General features: G+C 41.9%; 3 protein-coding genes across 3 annotated transcripts in view; 1 reads left to right on the forward strand and 2 right to left on the reverse strand.

The window, feature by feature from the left end:
* Nucleotides 1–202: 202 nt before the first annotated feature.
* On the reverse strand, nucleotides 203–5,578 carry LOC119735288. Its single transcript, XM_038208987.1, has 2 exons — nucleotides 4,939–5,578; nucleotides 203–1,048 (listed from the first exon to the last, which is right to left on the reverse strand). Exon 2 carries the CDS (start codon nucleotides 893–895, stop codon nucleotides 203–205), a length of 693 nt encoding a protein of 230 aa, XP_038064915.1. The 5' UTR covers nucleotides 896–1,048; nucleotides 4,939–5,578.
* Nucleotides 5,579–10,721: 5,143 nt separating this feature from the next.
* LOC119735692 overlaps nucleotides 10,722–20,260 on the reverse strand; it is a 46,109-nt gene continuing 36,570 nt past the window's right edge. The window contains 7 exon segments of the mRNA XM_038209546.1: nucleotides 10,722–14,762; nucleotides 15,623–15,718; nucleotides 16,419–16,548; nucleotides 16,778–16,861; nucleotides 17,649–17,803; nucleotides 19,062–19,198; nucleotides 19,823–20,134. Of these exon segments, the coding sequence (XP_038065474.1) occupies nucleotides 14,589–14,762; nucleotides 15,623–15,718; nucleotides 16,419–16,548; nucleotides 16,778–16,861; nucleotides 17,649–17,803; nucleotides 19,062–19,198; nucleotides 19,823–20,134 (1,088 nt within the window). The 3' untranslated portion in view covers nucleotides 10,722–14,588.
* LOC119735289 lies at nucleotides 13,338–14,579 on the forward strand. Its single transcript, XM_038208988.1, has 2 exons — nucleotides 13,338–13,432; nucleotides 13,776–14,579. Exon 2 carries the CDS (start codon nucleotides 13,779–13,781, stop codon nucleotides 14,577–14,579), a length of 801 nt encoding a protein of 266 aa, XP_038064916.1. The 5' UTR covers nucleotides 13,338–13,432; nucleotides 13,776–13,778.

Here is a 20,260-nt window from a genome sequence, read left to right on the forward strand (position 1 = left end):
TGTCCAGTTTAAATTGCCCAGTTGGAATATTTTGCTTAACAGACCGATCCATTCGGGCCCGCCCACTGCACTGCGCACATGGGCAACAACAGCTGCGCGCGTCATGCCCGCAGGCACGCAAGTCAGACTTTAATCGCAGCTGTGATGTGATTGGTCAAAATATCATGGGCGGGGCTTAAAGTTTGGGAAACCTTTACTTCGTTCAGTAATAACAAGTTATTGCACTTACCGCTTTCTTTGTTTCTCTTGCCACATCGACTGTTCGGTCCAGATCCTCACTGTACGCATACACTGGTGTACTGTAACGGGGTGAGTGTCCACCAGACTGGTCAACTGGTGGTGTTGAGTTCCAATGGTACACATCCGGTCTGTCGTAGAAGTATCCACTCCCGGTCTGGCTCCCGCCGTACGAGTAATCCTCATCGTGATAAACGATGGCCGGGCTGTGATTCCCGCCGACCGAATAATCGTTGTCGTGTGTCGGGTAGTATCGCGGACTACGGTCTCGCCTGGCGTTGTTGTGTGAAGCGTTGTCGTAGGAATCGTAGCCACTCCGACTATCCGATTCTCCAGACGAGTATTCGATATCGGAGAATCGACCGCATGGGTAGGTCTTGTTCAGCCGTACCGCTGATGACGACGTGGAGGAGATTTTGCGGGTTGGTTTAGGGGATCCCGTGCGGGGCGCGTGGACGTGTCTGTGGTGGCTACTGGGGTCGGTCACCGGGGATAACCAGGCCTGTTTCCCGCTGGTGACTCCGTGGGTGCCGGATAAGTGGGGACTGGACGGGCGAGCCAGGGGGCTCTCCGGCCGGGTGTCCGACCCGTACCCTAAACTGCGCCTGGCCGGTCTTTGCATCTTCGGGTTTCTGTTTTGGCTCATTGTGGTATGCATGTATCAGCTTCAGTTCGACGAAATTTCCGTTTCATATACTCCAGAGGCGAGACATGACGTGCAATTTATTTCATGATCTCCAAAGCGTGTGTATCCGTGTCTATGCCCACTGTGTCCCATGACAATCGAGCTCTGTCGACAGATGGTACGCAACTGTGGAATGCACAGAAAATGATTAGTTAAACCTCCCCTGTCCTAAATAACCACTCCGCATTCTGATTATTAAACAATGATTATATGATGGGACAGACGTATAGGTATAGGCCTATATTTATTAAGATTTATGTGTCCAAATATGCCCACCACACGTAGGCCTACATGTCTTTCAGACTTTGAAACAAGTATTCCTCGATGAAGTTAGTGATGATGCGGTCTTAGATACTTGCATAAACCTCCTAATGAACGACAGAAGACTACTATCAATTTATCAAAGGTCTCCAAAAACTGAAGAATTACGATGTTTCTTTCAAAGAGAATAAAAAAGTGTCGCAGTTAATGGTGCAAAATAAAATTCCGGAATCTAATTCAATTTAGGAACATTAATGAAGTCGCTCTTTCGTTTGGAGCTATCAAATATTGACCCGCTATAGAGGAACCGATCAAAGTACGTCCCTGAAGAGCATCCAACCGTAAAATACCGTAATTATGTTGGAATGCGGGCCAGACGTTTGTCTCGATGTAACCATAGGATCCGTGGTACGACCTTCTTCTATAGAACGATGCTCCGTTTCATTTTGGAGAAACTAAAATGTTAGCATTGTCTGCAACACAAGTCTATTTTATCTCTCAATCGCACTCAACTGATACTAATGTCTAACAAATTTGACTGCCCGTTAACAAAATGTGAGCCTGTATACGTGAACATTGGTTAAAACATGCACTTTCGACACGGACCGACCATTTTTAGCGCTCAGCGATTTCTAGTATATGCGCAAGCCATGTACACATAAAAGCACGTATGTATATAATTCATAGTTAAAAACAAATAACAGTAGTGGCTTTATATTTGACGAACAAAACCCTTTTTGTTCGATATTGTCCCGTGCGCAGTTCCGAAACTTCAAGCAAATTGGTGACACGCTGAGCGAGGTCTTGAACCAGCAAACCTGCCCCATTCAATCGGCAATGTTTTCACTTTCACAATGTCGGAGTTACACCCCAACTGAAGAAAAGGGGGCCTGCGCGTGAGTGAAAGTGCTTGCTCGGAATGGTCCCTAGTTGGCATGTAACATCGATGCTATACGTTTGCGCCAACTTCAAGCAAAAAACCACAAGGCCGTGAGGCCGCGTATTTGTACGATAACTTCCAGCTCATTTGATTTTCAGTCAGTTGAACATCACATTGGATCTGAACAGGTAATTTCAGAGGATATATGACGGTACAGCGATCTGGTATTTTCATTTCTCTGGTTCGTTTGCTGCCAAATCGAACGTAAAATCACACAGCTGCAAAAATCCTCAAAAAGTCTCCCTTTCACACACTTCGTCGCCCACGGTTTGTTATGCTTACTTGTCGAAATGAAAAGACCAAGGTCTAATACATTTGCTAGCTAGGGTTGTAGATTTAACGCTTCGTTCAATCAGCCGACAAAAATTGGCATTGACAGAAGTTGCAAAGGAAAGTAGGTATTAATAATTCCATGCAGGGGTATTTATCGAAATAAAAAAATGCGTGCAAGGTTGTAAGATGGTGGCTTAAAAAATCCTGATGTGAATAGGCTATAATTATACACAATATCGTCGAGGAGTGGAAAATACTCGAAAACGCCCATAGGCGTGTCACCAGCACGTATGAAAGACCTTCGCTGTAGAAATATGGCAGCTCTGATGAACAAAATTGGTACAGTTTTGTCAGGGCCAAATTTCCCTGGTTGTCGCATTTGAAATGGACGCAATAAAAGGTGAACACATGGGACAGAGAGCTATATGAAATAGTGCCACAAATGGATAAACTGAATATTTTTCATGAATTATCTATTGTGACTGTACTTTGGGATGTCATTTCAGAGGACACTAAACGTGTTGGTTTTACACTGTCCTCTTTGTACTCCACACTGGCTGACTCATTGTTAACTGAAGTGTCAGCTGGGCAGTGCTCTCGTATATGATAACCCCGTAATACCAATAAATAAATCTAAATCTTTAAATCAAGTCCGAATTTCCAGTCGTTGGCCGAAGATGAATGATTCGATCTTTTACACTAGAGCCCGAAAGTGAGCTGGCGGATAGGAACTTTTACGGAGTTGAGTCACAGCCATCGGGAAAGAGGGGATGACATGACGGGCAAGGTCCCGCGAGGGCCCCGCGAACTTGGGGCCGAATTCACGCTTACCGCATTCTCGATGATCGATGAATCAGTTGATTATACACTCTAAAAACTGAAGAGTTGAATTCAACACTTAGGCCTACATGTGTTCGGTCAGTGCAACAATTTGAAAGTGTTAAAATCCAACATTTTAAATGTTAAATCCAACACTTAAAATGTTAATTCAACATTTTGAATGTTGATTATGTTGATTCAACACTTTCAAAGTGTTAAAGTTGAAAAATGTTGAATCAACACTTTACAACATTTAAAATGTTGAATTAACATTGTAAGTGTTGGCTTTAACATTTAAAATGCTGGATTTAACACTTTCAAAGTGCTGCACTGACCGAACACATGTAAGTGTTGAATTCATCACTTCAGTTTTTAGAGTGTAGCTTTGCGCGCTCTGGGACCAGTTTTACCAGGCTCGCCTGCTATTGAAATGAAGTCCGATATGTCAAAATGCTGCCGCATTTCGAGTCGTTGGTCGATGACGAATGATTCGATCTTTTTCACTAGAGCCTAAAGTCAAGAGCTGGCGGATAGGGACTTTTACGAAGTTGAGAACACCCAGCGGGAAAGAGGGGATGATAATGACGGGCAAGGTACTTCAAGGGCCCCGCGATCTAGGGCCGGAATTTACGCTTACCGCATTCTCAGTGATTGATGATTGAAGACATTCTGTGGTGCAAAATATTTTTTGACTGAAAGGTATGGAGAGGGGGGGGGGGGCTACATAGGATCAATTGCAAAACTGCCAAAAATATTGTGAAATATGCTACTCGGTTGTAAGACAATAAAAGGATCAAACATCCTGTGCAATCGGTGCTGTCATTTTCAAGGAAAGAGGAACAAATCATCATAACCTAGCGATGGTTAGGACCTAACCATGGCGCTAACCATAGCGCAGTCAACAGAAACCTATATACTTCGCGTCGACAAAAATGAAGGTGCATTTTCGTAATTTTCTCAAAAAGTGCAGTATTCACATAGGCCTAACTGAAAACTTCAGCAGGAAAGGTTTTAACTATCTTCTTTTGATTTTGAGTGGTGTTACGGTGTACCGAACAAAATGCAAGAACAGAAAATTATCCTACATGCCTTTAAAGAGCCTTGTAAGACGAAAAACAAGCTGGGTAACCTCTGTCGGGCAATTTGCAAAGTATAAGTATTTAATTACCTCAATTCTTGGTTATTTCGGTTGAAAGTCATCGAAAATCAAAACTAACTATTATCAATCCACTTGAAGCTATTTCAATGTATTTCCTGGATCTCATCTTACAAAACAAACCTTTCTAAACTAAAACTCAGGTAGGATATAAGTATCTAGTCATTCATTTTTGTCGTCCGCTAATTTAAAACTAAACACAGTTGCTGTCGAAGCTCCGTAAATGCGATGTTAGAATGTAAATTGTAATTTTAAAATACCTGGTTTTTAGCCAATTTTCGTACTTCTCACAACAGAGTCCGTCAACATCGTGTCCATCAGATGTAATTACGTGTGCGGCGAATGAATGATTCATTCAGTTCCCCGTACAATTTGGGTTATGTCAAGTTGTCGCATGCTGTTTTAGCCCTGGGGATGATTACAAACACCTGCGGTAAAACGTGTACGTCACACAGTGGCAGTCGTGGTATGTGTTTTACTATACCGATTCAAATTTATGAATCAAGATATGCTTATGAATCCCAGACATAAAATTGTCACACGCAATTAAGCAAACAGCATACTCACAGTTTTCCTCGTGTGTCAAGTATGCAGCCACTGAATTTTCGACTGACGATGTGAGTATTTATATATTCCTTACTACTTTTTACTAGTATTCCAGAAGACCACACTTGCATCACAGCGTCCGCGATGTGTACACAGGCCGGATTAGGTTTATCGGTTGACGCTGACTCTTGGCGACGGCAATGATCCGAAGTTAGTGTACACCATGGTTTGTTCCTGGCTCTAAGCAAGGGTTTACAAAACTTAACTGTGCAGCTGCATTGGATGGCCGCGCGTGTACGAACTGCTGTTGAACTTGTTTCAAAGAGCGAATTTAACAATGCAGTAAGCGGTCGTATCAATTTCTATTGTGCCGTGATACGGCAAAACTTGGACACGGTTCAATGTATTTTATGTGGAAGTACCAGCAGAGTACAAAACTGCATGTGCCATCGGGTGGTCCACATTGTAGCTACGTGAAGTTTTCCACCAGCTTCAACTACACCGAGAGAATCACTAACCCACATACCGTCTAGCGCACCGTTCGCCGGGGGCAGTACCAGCATTCAACGCAACTTGGAATGTTTCCTCGCGGACACATCAAATCCGCCGTGACTGACAAGCTCAAACTAAAAACTTGTACGCACACCTTCCTTCCAATGGTACTTTCTCGCTTATGCCACGAGCAGCGATGTAGCGATTCGCTTTGCACTTTGATAACAATTTTGTTGGTGCCTTCCAAAGGTCGATTGATCGCTGATAAATTTCTGACTGGGTATACAAACTTGATTGTGAGCCATTCGGCTTGTGACTCTCGATACATTCACTGTATATGACAGTTGACGGGTCAGGTGTGTTGTTTCTAACTCTTAAGCCCCACTATACCACCTGTCGTTCCTAGTCACATCTGTTCGCAGAACTCATACAAGCGGGGCTAGGCTAGCCCCTTGCTGTGGCTTGTATGAAAAGTCAAAGTCACAGTCCTTGGTCTCAACGGCTCAGGTATACCTTTGATTATAGTTCCTTGTTCTATGGTTGTTGCAAAGTGCTATCGATCAAATTAATCACCATAAATACGCGTGATGAGGAACGTCAGGTTTAGGAGAAATGAAAAGTGTAGACGGTGTCTTGAATTGTATTTCTTGCGAATCAAGTCCGCCTGATAAATAACAATAATATTTGACGGTTTTCTTCAGGGGATCAATGAATAAATTGCACCCGCTATGACAATATTGCACTCGCCTTTGACTCGCACATCGTACAATATTTTCATAGCTCGTGCAATATATTTTGTATCCCCCTCAAAACGATCCAATATAATACAATAATCATAGCCCTCAGATACAACGGTGAAATGGTTAACGTTGGTAGGGTAGAAAACCACATGGTAACACTTCTGATACAATGCATCGTATTAACAAGAAACATTAAATATAAAGCAGTGTCTACTCATTATTTTCATAGGACCATAGCCTGTATTTATTCTCACAGTCTATAAATACATCAACCACACAGTCGTTTTGGAAGACCTAAAACGGACCACTAGGCACGTACCATAATAAACGGATCTTACCTTCATGAAAATGGGCCCTTCGACCATTCGTTCGATCTATAGTCCAAAGAAAACAGTGTCTTCAAGAAATAGTCCTGAGGAAATCTGGATGGCAACAGATGCGAACTAACAGTAACACCTGTAATTTTAAAACTTCTACTGCACACAAACTGCCAAATGAATGTAACGAACACTATGATATCTTTTCCGGTACACACACCATCGTCACACTTCACATGTGTCATCAAACAAGCCTCGACAGACTGCGTTCAGTTAAATGAAATAGTTTTCTTTTATGGTATTTGCATTGTTATACGCGATTTCCCCCACACAATGCAAAGGCGAAAAAGGAATTAAGTCATTGTCATACGCAACTGCAGCATATCCCATTCCTTTCTGCATATTCACCGGGCCATTTGGTATCCTTGCAGGGCTAGGGGCGCACACGGTCAAAGACACACTTTTTTGGAAGGGGTAAAAATTAATGATACGAAGAGCTGCAACAATGTACAACTTACAAGTAAAAACATAGCTTTTGGGACTGGCAAAGCTTTCAGATTTTCAGAAAAAGTAATTAATGTTGCTCTGGCCCACACTCTTCAACAAATGCGATTTTCCCCTCCCGACGAAGTTTCGATTTTTCTTTTATTTGGGGTCTGCAACCCTCTAAAAAAGAAGGCTTTTATTCTGATAGTTGCTTTTGTGCCTCCATCTAACGCCCAACACACACAATTTGTAAATTGAATTCCCATGTAGGCCTATTTTATACCTTGTCGAAGACGGATGTTTTCGCCCGGTGTTTCGTTCGAAAGTAAACCACTTTTGTGTTGCTAGAAAAATAGCAATTACAAAATCGATTTTATAGGGTGAAACTCGAAATTTAAGAATTGGATAATTACTTTGAAAGGTAGCCTTTGTACTTAAAGATCTCCTGTAACTGAATTATTTGTAAGGTTCATTAAAAAAAAACTCTATCAGCCTTTTTGGCTTTTGTATTAGCATGCAATCATTTTACAATGTCATGGAAAACTCGACAATGACATGATAAATCCACCTTATTTACCGGATTTATACGCTTGCACTTCCCAGTTGATTCGCCCGCGACATGCACAGATATAGCATTCGCAGCCACTTCTGTTCAAGCAACCTCGCAAAGGAATTTCGACCCGGAAGTTAGTTTCCTAGGTAACGGCCCAAACACCTTTCTTTTGTTGCCGATTGCTTCCCCTTATCGGCGGGTTCTTTGTGCGCCTCAACCAGACATCCATCATCTTTTTTTTTCTATTTTTTTTTTGTTGGAATGCGAAAAGCGAGTGTCACAATCCCTTTGTCGACCATTCACAAAAAAAGTGCAAATGAATTAGTTTCAGTTCACAAGCGCGTCCCTGAACGATTTTTGGGAGGGAGGCCCATTAAACTTTGACGTTGAAAAGGTCAATAGAAGTTTTAATTAAAATATCATTCTACGGATCTCAATTTATGTGAGTTATTTCACGCTTGGCTTGATCGACATTCTCCCATACAGTACTTGCAGACTAGTCAGGGTTTTTTTTAAGTTATTTTAAACGTGTAAGTCTTTTAATATTCGGTGTGTGTGACTCTCCATAAGGTGTCCTCAACCGGCGTTAATTTTATAGTCATTATGCTATACTAAGGCAATTTTCAAACTATGGCTCAACTTCGGCTGTGGCTACACCTCTTACTCCACACTATATAAGCCTTCAATGTCTGAACTAAATGACCTGAAGCTGCGGCCTCGTATAGGAAAAAAGTTCATTTTACAAAAAAGCAATATGGGAATACTTGCAGTAAGGCTACCTGTACATTTAAATTTACTTATACCAATTACGAGAAAATAGGACTGGAACCAAAAACTGTGTGAAGTTATTCTACCTGAAATGGTATAGGCCTATCACTGCACTCGGAAGAAAACAGCCAATGCAGGTGGTCAAAACGTTTGTCTATAACAAGACGTCTTTACTGCACACACCAGCGTGTTACACCCGGCTGGAGTCAAGTCTAATTCAGCTTGAACGTGAAACAAGCACGCGCAATAGACCTTTCTACGCTTGGTTGCAAACTATATTTTTGCCAACCACGGGTTGGTCCAACACTGCAAATATTAAGAAGAGTTATTACAGATAACCCAAATATTATTTTATAGTAGGAAATACAACATTGTCAACAAACATACAACATATTTTCTACACATGCCTTTTGACTATGTTTTGAAGGCGTTATGAGGACGTTTTCTAGAAAAATAATGGTCAACCCTGGCTTCAATTTATGCGCTCGCGGCAGTCCATATAAAATGGCGTCAATGTTTACAAACAAAAGAAAGGTGTATATAAAAAATTCTCTCTTTTTTTTTAAAAGGAACCGTTGCCTAAACAATGCTGAAAGCAAAAAAAAACAGAACAAAACGATCCATTTTTTCAAGAACATCATTATTGTAAAAAAAAAAACACACACTCGATTGGAAATTATAATTGAAAATAATTCAATAGTTTTCTATATTAGTGGCAGCTCCGATTTATAGGACCGACAGTTTCCAAATGCAGGATTTCATTTCAAAGAGAATTTCAAACACCTGCGACACATTTTTTTCAGTTTTATGGTCAACCTTGATTTCATTTTCCATCCCCTGAGGCAAGATCACAGTTATCCACACGCGACGTTTACGTGACCTTCGTGAACTATTTTTCTTCAGTCGCGCAATAATTAAAGCCAACTGTCAAAACAGAGGTGCAAAGGTCGATCATTTGCATAGATCCTTGACGACCGCGCGCGGTGCCCCCAAAAGCAGAGATCCCACAGGTCGCGACGGGCGTTGATATATGCTAAACAGATGAGGTGGGTATAAATTGAAAAATTTGGAAGATTTACGAAATCCCGTCTTCGTCTGCAACTTCGTCTCCATTCCAAGATAAATGAAAACGACGCCACTTTCAACACTTGGCCTAATATAACCAATTGCCTTGTGTATTTGCAGGGCGTCTCTGATACAGAAAATGGATCAATATTGTACTGGAGTCTGTCACGTCAGGGGACGAGTATCATGAATCTGGGGCCGGGAATCGATACAGAGACGAAGCCGAGACTTCGTAAACCGTTTCAGGGGAACACTAAATCCAACCTTGTTTCCATGGTGTCGAGCAGAACGCTCCCACTACCTGCTTCTACATTGGAAAGTTTGAAACTAAAGTTGGCCATGGGGATGAGGTTGGACTACGTCAAAGTGTGACCTGTGGCGGTCGACACTTTCTCAAATTTCAATCGAATTTCGCACTGTGCCAATTTAGGCTATTTGTTTTTGCCTGCCACTTTTGGGGAAATGCTCAACGGAAAACCTGTTCAGCAAATTTATGTTTTTATTTGTTAGGTGATGCAGAGAAGGCGAGTAGGCCTATCGGTCATGACAAACACTGCAAGACATTTCGGCTCCGTAATAAATCTGCTTCTGATCATTAGTTAAGGAAAATGTCTGCACCGGGCAAATTCCTGCTAAGTATAGCATTTGGCCTAAAAGCCTAAAAGGGCTTGGCGATATGATGCTTACTATCGTCATTATACAGCTGAACATCTGGAGAACACCCATACTGGAATGTGTATCCCTGTGGAGTATTTTCTTTGTTCTCGTGTACTAAAAAAATTCAGTTTAAAAAGTTAATTTCAAAATGCTCCTATTTTAACCAGAATTAATTTCCTGGGCTAAATTCGGTCTCAATATGCCTTACATAAAATACAATGTACAGTCAAACCCTGATAAGAAGGGCATTGTTAATACAACGTCATGCTTATAACAAGCAAAATATTAGGTCCCAAGTATTTGTTGTTTTTTTCCAATACTGTTAATACAAGGTACCGGGACAAGCTTCCCCCTGCTTCAGATGCACCTTAAGCTTCACCTCAGCGTTAACATCCAGAAGTGAACTTTACTGGGTACCTGCGTAGATGTAGACCTGTTATAACAAGGTAATTTGTGAAGTCCCAAGGACCTTGTTATAAAGGTGTTCGACGTATCAACACGCCTTGGAAATTCCTACTTTTTGAGTAAAATCCATACATCTATTTCGTGATAACCTTGTGGAGACCTATACCTATACAAATTGTTTTGTGGAGACGTACACATGTATACAATTTTTTGTTCCCTATTATACCCGTGCCTCCACAGGGTACCGTGTACCAGATCCATAAACAAGTTATACATGTAGCACCAGGAATCACGCTGAAAACAAAACACAATGCAGCCAAGTTTTTTTATATAAAAAAAGCAACATCTCTCATTTTAATATCTCTTAAATCATTTTAACAAAGTACTAGAAATAATGGAGACAATAAATACAACTATTTTAATAGCAATAATACCAATCTTCAAGTTTACACTTATACACTGAACGCTGAAAAACAAAATATCAGAAATATAACACAGTGAAAATTTACTTAGAAATAGTAAAATATAAAATCAATAGAGCAGAATGCAAAACTTACATGGAAGATTCAAAAATTGAAAAACATAATATTGTCCATATATGGATGACGATTTACATCTAGTGATTTCCCAATTTGTTACCCAAAATGTAAAAAGAGATCCTTTTTTGACATTTCAGTTCCGTTGTTTGCCAACATTTCCATCTCTTTCCATGTTTTCCGAATTAAACTTCTCCTTGAATCCCAATTCCTTCTTGAAATTTCCACATTCTACAAACCGGATTTCCCAGTTTTTCTTAACCAAGTTCCGTGTCCTGAGATTCTCCTTGGCAGTTTCCTTTAACTCTCCTTTACATTTTCCTACTTTCTGTTCTGAAACCCAATACTTTCCCCCAAACAATTTGGCAATGCAACACAACGCTACTGACAAACCAGTGAACTCACTACCTTTTTTCCCCAGCCGGATATCTCTCAAATTCAAACTGTAACTTCCCTACTTTCCATGTTTCCAATTTACTGGGCAAGCTTGAAACTTCTGTGACGTTTCCTTTACTTAATTCCCCGACAGAATACATATCAGGGGCACTCGGGGAATAGAAACGTCACCTCCAAATTCTGTACAATTACCCAAATTGCATTCAATGCATTCAATTGAAATCTCTTAGAAAAAGGTGTATTGACTGATAACAACACATGGTTCAAAACTGATTCCCATCGCCAAAGTACATCGAAGGATATGCATAGTAATGTTAAAAAACTGTTTATAAAATATGTACAATTTTGCAAAACTTTTAATTTTTGGGGGGACAAATTGTTCAACTTGGTATAGCTAATAAGCTTGCATTTAAATCGAGACTTAATCACAGCCCTTTGCCTTTTGTGCGAATTTCACGAGCGTCTTGACCTAAAAATTATCGTCCACTCTTTATGTTTTTCAATGGCAGCAATCTTTGGACAAATCATTTTCTCGACATGTTCCAGGATGCCAATTAAACAATCTCAAGCAAAGCAGAAAAAACCTGATGCAACAAAAACACAATAAAAGAACATCCTCACTTTCCGTCATGCAAACCTTGGTCTCAGTACGGCCATACGTCTTAATTAATTGGCAACAGATGGCAATACAACAAAGATGTCTATGTGAATTGGATTCAGCTGCTTAAATTGGCACTAGTGGAATTGCAGGGTGAAGTAAAGTAATTCACTTCCAAATTAAATTCAGGCATCGCGGCACATGGCAGCTAGCAGGAAAAGTGGACACCCCAACCAATTTTCCGCATGTTTCCATAAAAACAGAAAAGAACGTTGCAAGTTTGCAACAAAACGACATCTGAATATATCAATCTTGGTTAAGGTACGTGTGGTATTGCAGGATAAGTACATTTGCAAGGAATCCTCATGTTCCGAGTGCTACGCATTACCTATTTACTGACGGAAAACCATATTCAGCAAAACCACCGGGAAAATGTGAATTCACAACAAAACAGCATTTACTTTTTAACATTCCTATTCTCTATCGCTGCACAGTCTCAGTTCAGAGGTATTACATGTACTTTGTTGCATCTCAGGGAATTGCAGTTAAACACGATACTCATGTCCTCGACTGTTTTTTCCAGGACCCTGCTACTACTTTAGAAGACTCTAAGTAACACTGTGAAATACCTTGTGTCCTTGGACAAAAAAACTAAGACTTTTCACTGTTGCATTATCCCATACTGCATGGCTTTCTCAGTTGAGGTGCTTGCGACACCGCAGTGTGCCAAAGTTGCAGATGATCTCGAAGTTTGTGATAATAACGTGGAGTTCAGGTACTTGCAGCGACCTGATTTTTCAAAGTCCAATCTCTCTTAGTCCGGGGACTTGTGACACCCCAGCACTCCACAGCAGAAGGGAATGTTCTTGAGAACTCCTTGATGGTACATCAATCTTTACTTGTGGCACGGCAGAGCAGTGCGCCACAATATCACTGGACGTTCTCAACTTCTTGAATGTATATGTCTTGGCACTCAGGCATTTGTGGCACTACTGTATTAAACTGTGCACTACAGGTGAACGGAATGTTTTTCACTCCTTGAATATGTATCTCATAGTTCAGGTACTTGTTGCACCGCTGGGTGCCACAATTCCTTGGGAGGTTTGCAACTTCTTGAATGTATATCTGTCGTCATTAAGGTACATCTCTTCGTTCAGGTACCTGGGGCACGACATTGTGCCATAGTTGCACTTGATGTTCTCGACTTCTCAAATACACATTTCTCTACACAAGGGTTCTTGCAGAAACACTTTGCATTACCGTGTTAGCTTGGAATCATCTTGAATTTGCGAATGAACATAAACTTGGACGTCTCTTCGTTTGGGTACTTGTTGCACTGCAATATGCCACAGTTGCAGCAGATGTTCTTGACTCCTTCAATATATAATTCTCTTTGACTTGTAGCATCGCCGTACGCATCACATGAAGATATTCTAAACTCCTAAAATGTACCTCTCCCTTGGTTCAGGTACTTGCCTCACGGCAGCACGCCGCAGTTGAAGGCGATGTTCTTGATTCATCGGATTTGTACTTTCTTTTCAGTTCAAGTACTCAAAGTTCCTGAAGATGCCATAGTTGCAGATCTGAAATGCTTGACTGGTAGAAAGAATGAAAACCTCTCCTGGTTCAGGTACTTGCCTCACAGCAGCACGTCGCAGTTGAAGGGGATGTTTTCGACTCATCGGATTTGTACTTTCTCTTCAAGTCTGGTTCTCACAGTTCCTTAAAGGTGCCACAGTTGCAGGATGAACACCTCTCTTAGTTCAGGTACTTGCGGCACCGCAGTGCGCCACAGTTGCAGGGAAGCTTGAGGTCTTCAACGGGGATGTTGAGCCACAGTTGCAGGCGATGTTCTTGAATCATCGGATTTGTACTTCTCTTCAGTTCCGGTTCTCACAGTTCCTTAAAGGTGCCACAGTTGCAGGACGAACACCTCTCTTAGTTCAGGTACTTGCGGCACCGCAGTGCGCCACAGTTGCAGGGAAGCTTGAGGTCTTCAACGGGGATGTTGAGCCACAGTTGCAGGCGATGTTCTTGAATCATCGGATTTGTACTTCTCTTCAGTTCCGGTTCTCACAGTTCCTTAAAGGTGCCACAGTTGCAGGACGAACACCTCTCTTAGTTCAGGTACTTGCGGCACCGCAGTGCACCACAGTTGCAGGGAAGCTTGAGGTCTTCAACGGGGATGTTGAGCCACAGTTGCAGGCGATGTTCTTGAATCATCGGATTTGTACTTCTCTTCAGTTCCGGTTCTCACAGTTCCTTAAAGGTGCCACAGTTGCAGGACGAACACCTCTCTTAGTTCAGGTACTTGCGGCACCGCAGTGCACCACAGTTGCAGGGAAGCTTGAGGTCTTCAACGGGGATGTTGAGCCACAGTTGCAGGCGATGTTCTTGAATCATCGGATTTGTACTTCTCTTCAGTTCCGGTTCTCACAGTTCCTTAAAGGTGCCACAGTTGCAGGACGAACACCTCTCTTAGTTCAGGTACTTGCGGCACCGCAGTGCACCACAGTTGCAGGGAAGCTTGAGGTCTTCAACGGGGATGTTGAGCCACAGTTGCAGGCGATGTTCTTGAATCATCGGATTTGTACTTCTCTTCAGCTCCGGTTCTCACAGTTCCTTAAAGGTGCCACAGTTGCAGGATGAACACCTCTCTTAGTTCAGGTACTTGCGGCACCGCGGCGCGCCACAATTGCAGGGAAGCTTGACGTCTTCGATGGGGAACTTGTAGTCGTAGGTCAGCTCCTCCCCTTTGTGGATCTTGCGGCTGGCAAAGATGACGATGTGCTTCTTACCGTCCACTTGGATGACCCGCGAGAAGCAGTTGGGCTGAACATAAAATGATTTGAAAAAGGAAAAATAACTTTCATAAATCTTTGGAAATAGAAAGATAATGAATTGGATTTAGATGAAACCAACCAATTGGATTGGTTCTGATTTAGTTGTGTTTTATTAAAGCAATTAGTTTCGCATTGACAGAGATACATTTTGCCAAATTTGAAAATGAAAACCACATATTTTGCAGAGAAAGTACTTCAACACAATTCATCCCTGTCCATATCTTTGGTTACTAAATTCAAAGTTTTGACTCACTAAAAATCTGACTCAATCAAGCTCAAGTCCGACTGTGAGTCCAATGGCATTCACTTCCAATGATATTCCAAGGTCCTGGTTAAGCACTTGGTATCACAAGCATTGGGAATTTCTAATCCCGGTGCCCATTTTCTTTTAAAAATGAAAACAGCCGAACCCCTTTTAGATACAGTGGAACGTTGCTATAACAAACACCGCGGGATCCACATAAATTGTTCGTAATAGCGATCGTTCAGTATAGCGATTTTAAGGTGGGGGTGCTCCGGTACTCACTTTTCAATAAATAGCGCCCTTCAGAACTTCACCGTGCATGCCATGGTACATGTATTTGTAGTTAACTGAAAGACGACTTTGAACTCATGCCGACTACTGAATTATGTAATTACAGTTTTTTTTAGCTTACTACCTACGGCAATAGGTGGCTTTCCCCTTCTTTTCCTTGGGGAAATGATAGCCACTTGTCACTTTCTGCTTGTATTTTTCAACAACAATGTTCAGAACGTTGTGTACACAAAAATCAGGAGCCAAAGACAATGTTCGGTATAGCGGTGTTCAGTATAGCAACGTTCCCCTGTACAAAGTTTTCTTAAACTCACGTCGCAAGAGTGGTTGATGAACCTTGCAGCATTGCCGTGGATGGTCGCATCCACTACGTCAAAATCATCGATGCGAAACATGTAGCAACCAATGCCCTACAACAAAAGAAAAGGTCCATTATGATCCAGGTTTGTTTAAATAGTAAATACAATGTAATACAGTGTAATGGTTGAGACTACATTCTATTCCTTTCAATTAATCAAAGTCGTAAGCAAGGTTTTAACAGCATTTAGAAAATTCAGGGGTGCAAGAGCCAGCCACTATTCATGATAGTGCCCCAAACTGCCCTACCTATTTCTCAATGTAGCACCGGAAACCACCTGAGCACTCAATAGTTGTGTGGCTTCATCAGTGAATAAATACAATGTAATACAATGTAATACAATGTAATACAATGTAGTACACATGTAATTGCATTTTAGAACCTGCCTTTTTATATTTCTTTTATGGAAGTCATCCATTACAAGGCTGAAAGCCACTCTACGTAAAGGGCTACAAAGACTAGTGAAGGGGAAAAGAAATAACAGGGATGGGCCAAATTCAACAATTCTGAGGAATTAATGATTTCCTAGATGAAGAGCAGATCATAGGATGAAGGAAAGCAAGCCTCAGGCAACGAGTTCACAAAACAATATAAATAAATAAATAAAAACTTGCATAATTCCTATTTTTAGACCTGGGGATAGCTACAGCAAATGGATGTAAAGAAGACTGCAAGTTTTCCATTCAAACAACTAAAAGGTTCAGATGCTTAGGAGCATCTACCAATTTGACGGCAGCACTGGCACACCCTACCTTGCTCTCGTAGTATTTTTCTCTTTTGTCTGTCAGCATGGAGCGGATGACGGTACCGGAATATTCAATCACCATCTCGGATGCTTCGATGGGTCGCTTACAGAACAGACCACGACCATGAATGTGGGACCTGCAACCAAACATGAATGAATAAGTAAATGAAAATAGAATGTTTTGTCCAGGAATCCATTGCCTAAATTAGTCAGAGTTGAAAACAAATTTTCAAATAAGCAACATTCATAACTTTTTCAAAGTTGAAAAAAGAAGGATGTCACACAAATTATGCCTGTGGCGGTTAAGAATCGCCATAATTATACTGTTGATGTAAGGAGTCCATACTCTAGTAGGCACGTACTGACCTGTAGACTCCTACTGCCTCTTTAGCCGTCTCCTTAAGATGACGGAATCTCATCGCCATTGGAAGATCAAGACTAGTGGGTCGTCTGTGATGGGAAGGGGGGAAAAAAGGTAAAAGATCCTCTTTACAGATCATTCAAAGTCACTTTTTGAGGCATGGTTCAATGGGTACAATTCGGTACTTGTGGGAGTGAGGAGACTGCTTTGAAGGCTTGATCTCAGTGAATAACAAACCTTTGGTATGGCTCGAATGAGGTAGGCGGCCTAAAAGTATTTTGCACCCTCCAAACTTTCCCAATTTCTACAGAAATGTCCCTATATATGTAATTCTTTTGTAAACCTTTGCAAAGATTTCCAAATTTGTTTCCTGAAAATCAGGCTCACAAAATGTACATCTTTTAGATTTTTTAGGGCCCCATTTTGGAAAGGATGTAGTATCCAGACACAACTTCTTTGGCTGTGTACAAAGTTTTTGGAGAGTCGAGTGCCTTTTTAAGGTATTTTCTAACAAAACTGGAAATGTTTCTCAGTCCCAGATTCATGTCTTGTCAACATTTTTACAATGACTGACCTTCATTGAGATAACACATCATGAAAAAAAAGGCGTCTGGATGCAATATTCTTCCCCCATTTTGGTACACTGTGACTACTTGTTACACTCGGCCTTTAATGCCAGCATGAATCTAATTGGCTTATCAAGATCACATGACCAGGAATATCATTTCTGATGGATAAAAAAAAAAAAAAAACCAGGTGACCTTTCATAGTGAAATCTGATTCGTGGGGAAAAAAATCTTTTGTATCAAAAGATATCCTAATTGGATAACAAGTATCATGTGATCTTGGATAGCTCATTTCTGATTGGCTCATTACTTGGAGGACTTGTGCTGCACGTCCTGCTCTTGCGTGTCCTCCTCCAGTTCGGGCCGTTTGCGGTGGCGGGAGGCCAGGAAGTCAAAGATGTCGCGATGGGAACGCGTCTTGAAGGGCTCGGCCCGGGCACAGCCGTGTGGGTTCAGCGGGGGCTCCTGCAGGAAAACAACATTGGAAAATGAAAACCAGTTTCTACTTTTTGGGGGATTTCATGCACGTTTGTTTTAAAGTAATGACGTGCAAACCCGACCCGAAACCGAAACCAATCCGACCCGAAACCAACTTCAGGTCGGGTCGGGTCGGTTTGTTTATCTTTTTAGTCAGGTCGAGTCAGTTTCGGTTTTGCATTTTCGTTTTCGAGTTGGGTCAGGTCGCTTTAGCCATATTTTGAAAAAAAATGAAATAAACCGAAACAGTTAAGAAGTTTAGGTGATGCAATATTATTGACAGTCACTGTGACCACAGCCCATTGTGTGGTGTGGCCACCGAGCGCACTATCATGTTACCAAGGTATTAATTTCTCCAGTCGGATCGGGACTGACAGTGAAATAGATACCTTGTAACAGTTTTCATGATACCGAGTGATGATACCATGCGTTTGTTCAATAAGCAGAGTTATCTCTCCATCAACCAACTGAGTATTACAGAGAGAGAGACGATGGTTTTGCAAAAGAATTCATGCCACGTGTGTAAGGGCAGGCACAAAAAAGTGATCACTTTGTCCGGGCCAGATATTCGGGGTTTTTTCAGGGTTTTTTCAGGTCGGGTCGGCTCGGTTCGGTTTTAACTTATTTTTTGTCGGGTCGGTTCGGGTCGGTTTGAGGGAGTTAAGATCGGTTTCGGTTCGGATTCGGTTTATATCTATAATGTTTCGGGTCGGTTTGGCCTGGTCGACCCGACCCGATGCACATCATTATTTTAATGCCATGCATGATAATTTCCAATTACCCGGAATGACAGAAACTTTACTCAAAGCGTAGATGGGACTAGTAACAAATACCCTGTTAAATTTGCTCATTGGAAGCAGTTGTGAGAAAAGTTTGCTCACTGGCTTACTGCCATGTACTGACACAACAACGAATCACCACAGAAAAGAACATTTATGACAGCAAAATATCAAAAATTCTGGCAACTCTTGGTGCTGAAATAATTGTAACATTGAGGTTTCTGCCTGAAATTACATTCAACTTTTGGTCAAGAATATGGAAATTTGCATCAGCATAAAAACCAAAAAGGCACTAAAACACCCGTGAAAATGGCACCACAGAAACTAAAAAATAAGGTCAAATGGGACTCAAAGGTGCATTTTCAAGTACTGCTCAAACAAATCACATTGCATGGTCCCTTTAAACCCGCAAGGTGGGGGGAAAAAAACAGATTGCATGCTGGACAGACAGAGAAGCGGCTACAAACCTCTTCTGTAGTGGCTCCTGCATGCCGTTGATGGAACTTAAATTGGTAACGCTTGCAGTTCTTGGCACCGAAGAGCTGCTCGATCAGGAAAACCAGGGCGTCATGTTTGATGCCCAACATCTTCATGGGAGCCACACCTTCGGAGAAACATAAAAACAAAATAACAATAAGACTCAGTGGTCCAATATTATCAGGTCACTTCACTCAAATTAAAGCTCTGTATATAAATGGGCTATGCATCGTGGGTAATACAAAAGAACTTGACGCAGAGGTGCCAACAAATGCAAACAGATACTGCCAAGTAACTAGAAAGTAAACTTACCCTGAAAAGGGCAGCCTGTTAGACTTAACCCATCAGTACCTTCACTACATTGTAAGTCATTGTATTTATTCCCTGATGGATCCATACATGCAAAGTGCTGTGGTGATTTCCAGTGGTACAGGGACTAAAAAGCGGTTTGGGGAGGTACAGGGAGTAACAGGCAGGGTGGTTTGGGGCGGTACAGTGAGTAACAGGCAGGGTGGTTTGGGGAGGTACAGGGAGTAACAGGTAGGGTGGTTTGGGGAAGTAACATGCAGGATGGTTTGGGGTGGTACAGGGCGTAACAGGGAACAGGCAGGATGGTTTTTGGCGGTACAGGGAGAAACAGGCAGGGTGGTTTAGCGTGGTACAGAAAGTAACAGGCAGGGTTATTTGGAGCAATATCGGAGCTAATGGGCTAACAGATTTATGAAATAATAGAAGACACTGCTTTCCTTACCAGCAAACGACAGGCTCTTCATGCGTGTGTCATTGCGCCGTTCCTGCACCTTCTCCACCACCTGGCGCCACGCCTCTTCCATCGACTCCGCCCTGGTCTCAAACCCGTCGTCGCTCTTGACCTCAAACAGCAGCTTGAAACCATCATTGGCCTGTACCTGGGCGGGACCGGGAGGGCTCCCTCTATCACCCAAGTTCTCCTTGTTCTCAACCGATGCTTGGAGGTTCTTTGGGTCCTCCTTGCGGAGAGGAGTTTTCGGCGGGATGCGGGTTGGCACTCTTGTGGGTCTCTTTGAAGCGTGGCCTTCTTCTGCTGAGAAAAGTGTTTGAAAACCAGAATTTTGGATGGATGAACTACCTTTTTTATTAGGCTAAGTAAATAAGGTACTTTAATAACAAATTTGTGTGCTGAGCAGAATCACAGAGCCACTTGCAAAGG

Source organism: Patiria miniata, unplaced genomic scaffold (genome assembly GCF_015706575.1).
Source record: "Patiria miniata isolate m_02_andy unplaced genomic scaffold, ASM1570657v1 HiC_scaffold_29, whole genome shotgun sequence".
Lineage (NCBI taxonomy): Eukaryota > Metazoa > Echinodermata > Asteroidea > Valvatida > Asterinidae > Patiria > Patiria miniata.